The 12751-nt window shown below is 47.7% G+C and overlaps 2 protein-coding genes across 2 annotated transcripts; one reads left to right on the forward strand and one right to left on the reverse strand.

Annotated features, from left to right (window-relative positions):
• Positions 1-2028: 2028 nt before the first annotated feature.
• Positions 2029-3869, forward strand: GL218_03083 (Pisatin demethylase; the record flags this gene model as incomplete). The annotated part of the gene is made up of 4 exons (XM_033579628.1): positions 2029-2343; positions 2403-2765; positions 2821-3669; positions 3738-3869. 4 exons carry the CDS (start codon positions 2029-2031, stop codon positions 3867-3869), a joined length of 1659 nt encoding a protein of 552 aa, XP_033437611.1.
• Positions 3870-5054: 1185 nt separating this feature from the next.
• On the reverse strand, positions 5055-8821 carry GL218_03084 (putative viral a-type inclusion protein repeat domain-containing protein; the record flags this gene model as incomplete). The annotated part of the gene is made up of 5 exons (XM_033579629.1): positions 5055-5330; positions 5396-6118; positions 6291-7898; positions 7954-8135; positions 8188-8821. The coding sequence occupies 5 exons, from the start codon at positions 8819-8821 to the stop codon at positions 5055-5057; spliced, it is 3423 nt and encodes a 1140-aa protein (XP_033437606.1).
• Positions 8822-12751: the final 3930 nt, after the last annotated feature.

Consider the following 12751-nt stretch of genomic DNA (forward strand, 5'->3'; position numbering starts at 1 on the left):
TTTACTCGTCGTACAATCCTACCTCTTATCGGATCGGATCCGGGTCCATGTGGCCGGTCCTTACGTAAGGGAACAGTCACCATTGATGGAACATTTAAAGGTAGAAAGGGTTCACAATGAACTTATTAATTCGCGACATGCAGGTCGCACGTGGTCTGATATATATTTTTTGCGCGGCAAAACCGCAGTAGAATTGGAAAGAAGTTAGGAAAGAGAGAGTTAGTTTAGGTACCTAAGTTACATAACCCAAGGTATAGAAATTATGGGAAGTTATGGGTCTCTACATCTGCCGAGTTGCTATTACCGTATTATATCGTCCCCACTTCACCGAATCTGTAGAAGGCTCGATTTGGTTAATGTCTGAAACTTACTACTAGATTTCCTTCGTCATTACAACTCGGCAGTTTTAATGACCCATTTGTTACGCCGGTTAACAACACCATCACCATTTACCATTTACCATTTTTCATTATCAGACAATAACAGGAATCCCACACGCCTGGTCTTGAACGCTAGATTCATTGTATGGTCTAGAATCTAGATTCTGCTCGGCTTGCAGTTGTGTCTCGTTGTATTAATGGTAGCATATCATGTAGGTATGATGTACGATGTACGATGTACGATGTATTATGTATGATGTATGCTACACACGACAAGTATGCAGCAATACCTAACGTCTACAGAGATACACATGCCTGGTCTACACAATTAGAAATTCCATCTCAATTTTACGAGAATCAACCCAACTACATCATACATGATACATCATCACGGTATCATACCCGTCTGCAATGCTGCTATCATCTCGATAGGTCGCCTTCCACTTATGGATGTGCCGAGGCTTACACTCAAATTTGACGCTACCTTCGTCGCCTCTTAAGCTAATTACCATCTTTAATTCGTCATGGGTGAGAGCCGCATTGCCTGCCCCCTGCGCGCTTAGTTGCCCTCTTCGGCGCCATTTTCAACGAGAGTTACTCTATTCGCCCAAGCGGATGGCGGAAAGCGGACTTAAGCTCCCTAGGATAGTGTTGAGAGGGTAATATATACGCCTCGGATTTCCAAGAAAGTTCCCGAGATGGTTACCGTGTCACCAACAGCTCCCTGGTCAACCCAAGCTACATCAGTTGATCATCGCGGATATGACCCGAAACATGACATATTCTCCGGCTTGTGCTATCGTGCTCTTGCTTGACTATACCTGCGAAACCATTGGACTATCCATCTGCCGAAATCACGTCTAATACAGCCCCAAGCGCAGGTTTGAGCTATTCACGTGGCTACTCACTTGGCAGTCATGGGTTTTCTTGTCGATTTCCCCAATTCAACACTAGGCTAGGCGCTTGTTTCCCCCGCCCACCTCGTCTGATGGCCTCGTCGACAGGGCTCCCTTTCCTCGAAGGTGGGTCGGCGGGGTCCCCAGAGTCTTGGGTCTCTAAGTAGCCTGGCTAGTTCTGAGCGGAACCTCAAGCGGGTATGGGGACGATCTCACAGGGACCGAGAGGCGCCGGGGAGCTGGTTCAAGCCACCGCAAAGCCCTGAAGTACCGTCACAAGCGTAACGGTTTATATATCATACTAGAGGTATATCGAGATATTAAGTACGAGTGTACCTTCCACCCTTAAGCCCTCTCCCGCCATTTTAATCGAACAGGCTAGCCGCAGGTACTGGGAGTCTTTATCCTTGGTCAAATCATTGTTAGATAACGCCGACATGCCCGTGGGATAGCCGACAAATAGGTCCGCATATATACCCACCTTGGCACACGTTGTCAGCAGTCCCTGATATTCGGCTTCGGCGTTTCTACTTCTCATATTTCCAGGGGTATAGGTGCATCCAAGATTCCTTGTTTTGGCTGTATTCCCAGGTCGGAAACTCTCTACATCAATAGTCAGGAGCATCGAAAAGGTTTCAATAACCTATAGGCTCTTACAGATTTCTCACCGTTTTTAGGGAGTGGAAGTCTGCTATTATCCGTCCCGTTCTAACTTCAGCTTATCTCACAAGAGCAGATGAACCCGTGGGGCAATGCTAGGACTAGGGAACTCTGTGATTGGGAGCTTCATAGCTCACTTTTGGCTACCCCTAATCGTTTCAGCAGTTCTCACATGGTTGGTTAGGAATCGATACCACAATGGCTTGAACAAGTACCCGGGACCCTTTCTGGCTTCGTTGACAGACTTGTGGCGATTCTGGGATGTTTATGGACAGCGACCTGACATAACACATCGAAAGTTGCACGCAAAATATGGCGATGTAGTACGTCTGGGACCTAATTCTCTGTCGTTTGCAGACCCGAAGGCTCTCAAGACAATATACGGTCTTAATAAGGGATTTGTTAAGGTACGAACCCCTTATACAACTTCCGGTGGGAGGTATTAATTTTTGACACTTTCTATTAGTCCGACTTTTATGTTGTCCAGCAGTCAGTAGTCAAGGGGAACTCTCTTGCCTCACTATTTAGTACGACGGACAACAACTTCCACGCCCAATTCAGACGATGTGTCAATTCGGCCTTTGCTATGTCTGCTTTAGTGCAGTACGAACCTTTTGTTGACAATACGACTAAGTTGTTCCTTAAGCAAACGGAACATCTCTTTGCTGGCAATCCGGAAGGGTGCGACTTTACACGATGGCTGCAATTCTACGCTTTCGACGTAATTGGGGAGATTACTTATAGTAAACGCCATGGATTTGTCGAGAAGAACGAGGATATCGATGGCATAGTTGACTACTTGGGGAATTTGTTCCTATACGTTGCGCCGGTATGTTAGAACTTAACGTGAGATGCTATGAAAAGGTACTGATACACTTAATCAGATCGGCCAGATTCCGTGGCTCGATCGCGTCTTCCTCAAAAATCCCATCTACCTCAAACTCTCCCAGTGGGGGATCATTGATGCGACTTTCCCTGTTGCGCGGTTCGCGCGTGCTCGCATGGCTGAGCGTCTGGGACCTAACCTTTCAGGCGATCCTTCCAAGCCTCTTCTTCCAGTCTCCACCGAAGGCAAAGCCGAACCCAAATCGCCCGATCTACTATCCAAGTTCCTCGCTTCGCATGATGCTCGACCGGAGTTCATGAACGACACTCTAGTGCAAACTATGGCGGTGTCTATGGCATTCGCCGGCTCCGAAACGACCGCTATCTCACTGGCTAGTGTCTTCTATTATCTGCTACGTAACCCGTCTGCGCTCTCGAAATTGCGAAAAGAGCTCGACGACGCAGCTTTGTCTGGTATCTTCAGCGATTACGAAACGGGTCTTGTGACATGGACTGAGAGCCAAAAGTTGCCGTATCTTGACGCTTGCATTAAGGAGGCATTCCGGTTACACCCGGCAGCTGGCTTGCCGCTCGAGCGCATCGTTCCCGAGCCTGGCGTCGAGATTGCAGGTCATTATGTCAAGGGCGGAACCATTGTCGGCTGCTCGGCGTGGATCATACATCGCCGACCGGAGATCTGGGGCGAGGACGTCGACACCTTCAGACCTGAGCGGTGGCTAGTCGACGAGACACTCACAGGCGCTAAGAAGGAGGAACAAGAGCGTCGGGTTCGTGAGATGAACGGAATGATGTTCCAATTCGGCATGGGCGCCCGTACGTGTATTGGAAAGAATATTAGCTTGTTAGAGATCTATAAGGTCGTCCCAAGCTTGTTTAGGCGGTTCGATGTAAGCTTCCCTCCCCGTATCCTCCAATCTGATTAGCAATGATATCCAATACTAATACCTACCCGCAGATCCAATTCAAGGACCCCAACCAGGAGTGGAAGCTAGTGAATGCGTGGTTCGTCAAGCAGCAGAACTTCGATGCTATGTTCGAAGTGCGAGATCTGGTGAAGCCCCTGAATGAGAAACTTGCCTCGTCTTAAACTATATTGGGTAATGGCTCAAGCCGAGATGGAAATAATGAATGCTTTGTATATACTTCTCATATTTAAGTCTGCCAATGAGCGTAATAGATTTGTTTCTTGTTGCCTTGATATACTGGGGTTAATTTGATAGTGTAGAGAAGTAGAAGTGCTCTAGGCTTCTCCTAAAGATTGCTGTGAATTGGTATAGTTGCTCTGACATAACATCATAAATTACGATGTTTACTTCATCAATACTCTCTATTGCAGTTGACAGTGGCATTAAGTACGAAACCTAACAAACGAAAGTTATCAACTGGTAAGGTAAAAAGGGGGTATCGTCCATTTCAACTATTAGACAACCTGACTACTACAATATCCACATAACGTAGTCCTTGGAGAAAGCAAAGCGAAATAACGTTAATCAATCAATCAATCAAAACGGGCGAGGAAAAAAAACATATTTTCCTTCAGCATTACCTTAGCACGTAGCCGGCTTGTTCCGCACAACTTTCCTATTCTTCTCATACACATCAATCCATGCCATGCCATGCCATGTCCTTCCATCCTGGGCGCGACGACTCACAATGAAGATAGAGAAGAAAAAAAAAAAGTAGAAAAGTAAAAAAAAAAGGAGGTCGCGCCCTTCCCTTCCCTCCCCCTAAGGTATCTGTATCAGGACCCTATCCCTCTCCAAGAAAAAATATTTCATTACAAAGCGTGTCGGTTTCCGAATAATAAGTGCAAATTCCCGATAAACGGCGTGCGTTTAGTTAGGGTTAAGCCCGGGCGCGAAAGTAGCGGTGGGCGAGAAGATTGATTGGATGGTAAGTATCCAACGTGTTCACGTTGTGAAAGTTCGTAGGCCGAAATAAAGTCATTAGAGGGCGAGTCATGCTGGGGACATCATCAAAAAGCCGGGATGAAAGAACCGCTAATAGTATCGGGAAAGAATTTCTCGTTATAGTTAGCCGACTATCGTTTAGTTCCAGCTTATGATTTCTGAGGAATATTGGTCATGGACTTGAGCATGCTGTGTCCTGTTAGCCTGCTGATCGAATCGACACCTTCACACACGTATAATTCAAGAGATGAGATTAGATATTAGATCTACGTACCGCAGATTCCGGTCCCCCATTTCGTCACTCATGGACTTCAGGCCCTTGATGGATAGATTAACTTGTGCTAACTGTTATTACACATGAGTCAGCCACTTTTTCTCATGATGGCTTGAAAAAAACTTGGGTAAGTGAATGCAGATGTAAGAGGAGATGCTGCGACTGGCAAGCGAGGGTTTGTATAAGGGGTACTGCGCACCGCACTCATCGCAGCCGATGAATGGTCAGGCTCCTCACCTGCAGCTGCGGAAGCCTCCGAGTCGGTAACACCTTCGTTATCTTCTTTCTTGTCAGCTTCATTATTGTCTGCGAATCTACTAGCTGACAGACCCTTCTTCACTGGCGTTTGCGCCGCCGCCTTGGCCTGGTATTCAGGTCAGCATAATGTATTATAGATTACTACTAATAGAGTTTAATCGGGCTTCATACCAGTGCCTCGGCAATTTCCGCGTCCTTGACCTTCAGCTGAGCCTCCATCTCTGCAAATCTCGACTTGATATCGAATGCTTCCTTCTCGACTGCCGCCCTCTTCTTCTGCTCTTCCTCCGCTATAGTAGACAGATTCTCGTACATATCCTTGTAGTCGGCTACCTGGTTCTTTAGTTTGGCCTCGGCGTCGTTCTTATGCGCCTCTAGATCCTTCTGCGCAATGAGAGCGTCTTGCTTGGCTGCCTCTAGCTGCTCCTTCAGGGATTCAAACTCTGACTTCGTCACGTCGTAATCCTTCTGTAGAAGTTCGAAATCACCCGCGGATTTTGCGGATACCTCCTTGACAGCAGCCAATTCTTGAGCGTGAGACTGCTTGAGTTCCTGGAGCTCCGCCTTTAGCGCGTCTGCAATAGAGGTGTCCGGCCTCTGGTTCTTTAAAGCGTCAAGCTCAGCCATGAGTTCCACATTGTTCATCTTAGCCTCTGCGAGCTGCTGGTGCAAATACTCGTATTCTTCCTGGATCTTCGCCAGCTCGATGTTCTTAGTATTGACTTCAGCTAATTCTACTTCCAGAGTTTTGGAATGCTCTTGGGCCTTAGCTAATGCCTCCTTCGCTGCGATCAATGCTGCCTCGTGCTCAGTAGCGGCGTCTAGATGCTTAGCCACATCAGAAGTAGCTGCAGAGAGCTTGCTCTCGTGGTCCTGCTTCAACTCCTCGATCAGCTGGGCAGCTTCGCTTCAAGGGCTTCGATGGCTTCCTTGTGAGAGCCCGATGCGTTGTTCTTCGCGGCTTCTACAGCTTCGGATTGCATCGTTATCAGCTTCTCAATTTCGGCAGAGTGAGCATCCTCGGTTTCCTTCTTGAGAGGGCCTCGAGAGCAGCGGCGTGACTAACTTGAGCCTCCTCTTGGGCTTGAGAATCTTCGACTGCGGTCTTGAGGGCTTCTAATTGGGTTACATAGGCACTTTTATCAGCCAGCTCTTGAGCATGGTTAGCCTTAGCTTTGTCGAGTTCCGCATGCGCGTCTGCGAGGGCCGCCTTCAATGCCTCCAACTGGGCGCCATGGGCGCTACTGTCAGCCTCCTTCTCGGCAATCTCTTGTGCGTGACTGGTCTTGGCTTTCTCCAATTCGGCCTGCGCCTCCTCAACAGCTGTCTTCAGAGCCTCCAGTTGCGCCACATGCGCACTACCATCAGCGTCCTTGGTAGAAAGCTCCTGGGCGTGAGCAGCCTTCAACTCGGCAATTGTCGTGTCTAAGTCTTGCTTCTGAGCATTGAGAACCTCAAGATGGGCAGCCTTGAGAGCCTCTAGCTCCCTTGCGAGAGCAGCTTCACTCTCAGCCTTAGATATCTCGATTTGCTTCGCATGGCTGGCCTTGAGAGACTCTAGTTCGGCTAGTTGTGCTTCCTTGTCAACTGAAGCACCGCTCTTGGCGCTTTCTAAATCCATTGCATGGCTAGCTTGTAATGCGTCAAGTGCCTTTTGATGCTCCGCTTCCTTAGCGGAAAGGGCTGCAACAGCAGCCGCATATTCAGCCTTTGCTGCCTCCAACTCTTCTGTGTGGCTCTGGACAGTCGTTGAATGCGTACCGGTTAGCTCGTCAAATTTAGTCTTTAATTCGTTATGTTCTTCTTCGAGGACGTGAAACTTGCGTTTGAAGAAAGCATCGCCCTTGAGGCTCTCAATCTCCGTCTCATAGTCCTGGGATACCTGCTTCAGTTGGGCTTCGTGTGTCTCATCCGAGAGTTTATGGTCCTGCTTTAACTTCTCGTACTTTTCTTCGGCCTCCTTGATCTGAGTAGCGAGATCAGCACTAGATGATGCATCCGCTTTAGCCTGGCCTAACTCCTCCTGTAAGCTAGCAAACTCTTCCTTGACCTTAGTCAGCTCTTCCCTTGTAGCAGCTACGGCAGCGAGGGACTCCTCAAGCTTCGCTTTAACTTCTTGTAGTTCTGCTTGTGAAGTAGCTAATGCAGCCTTGTCTTGCTCAGCAGCAGACTTTAGATCTGCGAGCTCATTCTCAAGCGCAGAAATCTTGGAAGCACTCTCGGCACCTACGTTGTCAGTCGAGGAGGTTAATTCATCAATCTTTTTCTGGAACGCTTCATTGGCGGCCTTCAGTTCTTCAAGTGCCTTCTCGTGCTCGCCGGATGAGGCTTTGCTTTGATCTAGTTCGGCTGCATGCGAAGTCTTTAGAGCCTCAACGACAGCTTGATGTTGCTCGTTTAACGATTTCCGAAGACCATCTAATTCAGCAGCGTGCTCCTCAGCCGCCTTGTTCAAAGCACCTTCGCTATCCTTAGCACTGGTATCTTTCTCAAGCTGGAGGGACTCAAGCTTGCTCTGTAGGCCGTTAATCTCGGTATCTTTGACTTCCTGTGAGTTAGCCAATTCGGCTAACTTCGTCCTGTGGGCTTCAAGCTGCTCTTCGGCAGCCTTAAGCTTGTCGACAGCCTCCGATATCTGGGTGCTTAGAGTCTCCTTCTCGGAAGCATGGGTTGACTTTAAGGTTTCTAGGAGTTCTTCGTGTCCCTGGCGCACGGCATCTTCAGCACACCTGGACGCCATTTACCTCGGTCTTGATCTTTTCTTCAAGCTCGGTGACCTTGGCCTGAGAAGAAACAACCTGTTCCTTCAAGGACTCCACCTCCGACTCTTTCTCGGCAAGCTTCGATTTTAAGTCTTCAATATCCCTTGCTGCCACCGCAGAAGTCGGCGACGCGATAGATGGGCGAGGCGCTGTCGCGCAACTCCAGTGGAAGAAATCGGAGAACCTGTGACGCTAGACAACCGCTTCCTTGCGTCAGCCACGGCACCAGGAGCTCCAGGTCGGGTGGCTGCCGATGTCCGTGCCGACAGAGACTCCCCGTGCCCGCAGTAGACGGCGTGGGCTTTGCAAGGGTGCTAGTTCTCGAGGCTATGCTACTAGTAGCCGAGGAGGGCTTCCTTGCCGCGGTAGTGGTAGAAATGCCCGATCTAACGCTAGATTTTCCGGGAGACGACGTTACACTTGGTGCTGTCGAGGTTCGACGCGCCGCCGCAGAGGTCATAGTAGATCTCTTCCTCTCATCTTCTGAGACAGACGGCTGGGGCCTGTGGGTCGTAGTAGTGCTTACTGATGGCTTCTTGACCGCGGCCCCAACAGGCGGGCGGGTTGGAGGTTTGGTCAAACCGCCACTAGCACGAGCCGTTGAAGTTGTAACAGTCTTCGGAGCTGTACTAGTTGCTGTTCCCGGACGACGGACACCGGAAGTACCAGTAGCTGGTCGCTTTACGGCATTGTCTTCGGTTTTAGATCCGTTGCTTGACTTAACCGAAGATTTAGGCGATTCAGTAGCCCCAGTACCAGCGGTACCGGCAGTCTCCTCACCCGATAAAACCGACTCGTCGTGCTGGACAACCTCGAATCCTTCGGCGTCAGACATGATTTCGGTCTTTACGGGATAGAGAGAACTCTATTATCGAATACAGGTAATCGGTCGCTTGTTAAAGGTCTCTCTAGGTCGGGAAAATCAAGAGCGCTACTAATACAACTTTCTAGAAGGCCAAAGTGTTAACAATTGTAAATATTCAAATACAATCGGTGGCTACGCGTATGAGTGAGCGACGATTGGGATGCATATTAGCTTTAGATTCCCATTGATCAATAAATCAAGTAAGACTATAAACAGCTAATATTTGCAGCTTCGACACGTCACAAAAGGGGGGGTTCGAGCGTTGATGGTGGGTTGAATCGGGTGTTGACTGACCTGTCGTCTTACAAACTCCTTTTTTTCCCCTTGCTCGTCTTGATATCGGATTAGCGCCGTGAGATATTAACCAGTGAGGTATAATACAACAAAGTATTTTACTTGTTACTGGTATAGTATTGATGATAGAAGTTTAAAAATCAGGTAAAAGAAAGGATGACCCAGAAAAGAACGCGTATTCTGTTTCGCGACGTGAATGGCTTTTTTTTTTCTCAATCCTTCGCGACGCCCTTTTGCAAAAGATACGAAAGTGTCGGATTGGGGGGGTGGAAAAGGTAAAAAAGAGAATGGCTTCTCCAAGATTCTGCACCAACGGTTAAGACCGCCACAAAACGACCGACTTCCTCACTGGTTTAGAGACCGTCTAACCACTGGACCTAAACCCCGATAGGCAAGCATCGCTGGAGGGGATTGCTTAATCACAGGGGTCCAGACAGGGGCTTCACAGGGGCCCTAGCGGGTCGGTTGTCATTGAGCAATAAAAGCTCTAAGCGTATTTGGTCCGTGCTTATGCCGGCTAACTCACCTACCAATCCACATACCAATTCCACTAAAAACGAGCACTAATGAAACCAGATGGCTGGTACCTACATGTAACCTCTAAGCCGGCATTTAAATACCTCCTATAAAAAGACTAAGAACATTCTTTAATTTACTTCTTACGAATGAAAATTTGAAAATTGGTAGCAAACTTCCAGATTCCATCCAGACTGGCGCATCAAAGTCGCTTACTTCTAACACGACAATGCAATATAAGGTATACACTATGTATACATCATCTTAACTCCTCTCCATCCCCGTTTCATTACAATGTCGCTTTTGCAACGTCGTCTCCGTTCGGCTACGTAATTGATAACAGTCAACCCAATAATAAACATGTGACATAGTTTTGGCCTGTCCGCCTCGTTTCAGTGGATCTACCTATTACCTGCATGTACATACATATGTATACCTAACCAGCATACCACATACATTATACATAACAAGGCCCGCCTTAGCGAAAAATGTCAATTCCAGTTTCCGACCTGCTAATGAGAAGCTCTGAATAATGGATCAAAGCTAATCTAACCGCTGGGCCTCAACTGGTTCAATCTGCAGGCACAACTTGGCCAAGCTGGAGGTTAAGGCCGGGAATTGGCCAACTGATACCGTTCGACTCCCCGTTGATGACCCGACAGTATGCAGACTGCATGTACGCAATCTAATAATTGGGTATGCTAGCCTCTCATTTGGCATCAAAGCTAGATAACTCCCCTACCTGTAAGCCTAGAAAAGCCTAGAAAACCTGTCTTAAATGTTCTCAAGAACCGCAGGCTTACTTATCCGAGTACCAATCAAATCAATCAAGACCTCCAATACGTAGAAACCAGACTGGAGAGGATTGGCAATTAGACCATTATGCGATTCAATCACATCAATAGTAGCACGCCAGAATAATAGAGTTGAAGTATTGTAGACTTAAATTTTGAAACTTGATATTCTAAAAGCCAAGAGCTAAACATTGTACACGCACGGGTATAGTAACTTGTATTCCTCAAACAAACAAACTCAATGACCCCCTGTACGCCTATAATTCTGCATGATCTCTTCGATATGCGCATTTCTATCTGCTGCTGTTTGTTGCGGACATACCGCTTCCAGCATCTGTTCTAAGAGCTCTTCTGCCATTGCCTCAGTGTCATTCAGGGTTCTATTAAGTTCCCAACGGACATCATCCAAGTCTGGCAGATTAGGGTACGATTCCTGTATTTTTTTGAAGAGGAATATCTTCTCTTCGTCAGACCAATCGCTAGCGTTTGGAGACGGTCGTATTTGTGAAGCTTCTTGAGCCGGTGACTCTCGCGTAGACGTTGATGTTCGTGATTGTGACAATGGTACGTGGACTCCCCTGATTGACAACACTGACCTCAGTCGTCGTTCCTGGTTAGAAATCCTCAATAATTCTTCTTCCCCCCGCCTCCGTTGGGCCCTAAATTTTTCCTGTCTCAATCGCTCTTGATTAGCCCGATATTCCAGTTCTCGGCGGCGTTCTTCTCTCTCGAGGAGATCTGGGCCAGCCTCAACAAGCCGCTTCAAGTCATTTAAAACCCCTTCGAGTTCTTCTCGTTTCTCCCGTTTTAAGCGTCGGTTTTTTCTTTGGACTTTGGTTTCTTCTTCTCCCTCCTCCTCTTCAGCATCAGATGACTGTTGTCTCAGCTCTCTAAGCAACGGACGGTATAACAACCCAATCCAACCAAGTATCCTCATAAGTAACTCAACGGTAGAAATCGTAAATGATGCGTGGTTCCCATACCTGCCACCACCTAACCACCACGCAGATGCTAGAACATGAAACAGCATAGGAATGGCGAGCGAAGAAATGTCCCTAGCTAGCTGGTCATGCTTCTTAATTTCCCGGTTTCGTTGTGATCGACTTAGCCCTTCTTTTGCAGGCTTTATTCCTCGAATATGACGGAGCATAAGTTTGATCTTCGAGAAATAATAACCAAGGAGATCACCGTACTCATTAAAGAACTTATTCTGCTCCATGATTCGAGGAGCTTTTGGAGTTGCTACGAGTAATCTCTCTAGTTTTGTTAGAAGCTTTGTTAGAGCTCGGACGGGTCCAGGCTGCATAAAATCGAAAAGAAATGGCCGCTCATGCCATCTTCGTCCTTTACCAGACCAGGCTTCATGACCTATGAGTCGAAGCGCCTTTTTGAGACTAGAAGAATCAATGTGTATAGTAACATCATCATCTTCTTGAGGGCTTTCAAATGTTTCTCTACCCTTATAGCCTCTGGGATATCGAGCTCGAAATTTTGCCACATCCTGAGCGAAACCATCTTCGGACAAGTCGAAATCCGAAAGGTTTTCGTCGTCTGAGGAGAGTCCATCAATACGCGCCCAAGAAATACCCACTTCATCATCCTCCCGTATATCTTGTGTGCAAACTTGGTGATCTGGCTGTGCTAATTGTGGTGGACCATTTTGATCTCCTTCTGATGCGGATCGGGGATGCTCAGAAGTTTGAGTTTGTCCTGGTTGAGAGAATCGGACAGACTTCGAACCACGGTGTGGTATATGAACTCGATACGTCTCGCACGCAGGGGCAGTTCTCCCGCGAAACATTAGAGACTGCTGATTGCCTGGGTAATGGTTGTTGGCCTGGTGATAAGGGTACATCCCATATCTCAGCCTGGCTTTGAACTTCACCAGGGCCATGTTGAACGATACTTTTACTGTTCGGGGCGGGATTTGGTTTATGTCCCTCCCCGTGGTCACCTGCAATGATGAGCGCAGGCGGGGATTTGCCGCGTCTAGATGTGCCAATTGCATCACGATCCTGAAATTCCCGCAAGCCTATATTCTCATCATGGTTGGATTGGACCTGAGCATTGTCCTCTACATTTTCCCGCGCATCCCCGTTTTCTTCTGGACTAATAGTTTCGTTATTCAAATGATTATTTGCGGACACTGGAAGTTGTTGATGATCTCCACGTCCTTTCTTTTTGAACGCGGCATTGACACTGCTTACCAAGCCCGGAGGTACATCATCTTCGGGACTTCTGCTTGCATTTCGAGCAGATATGGTCCCGGCCGACCGTTTAGCAGAGGGTAATACAG

The sequence above is a fragment of the Daldinia childiae genome, assembly GCF_008694065.1.
Source record: "Daldinia childiae strain JS-1345 chromosome Unknown Scaffold3, whole genome shotgun sequence".
NCBI lineage: Eukaryota > Fungi > Ascomycota > Sordariomycetes > Xylariales > Hypoxylaceae > Daldinia > Daldinia childiae.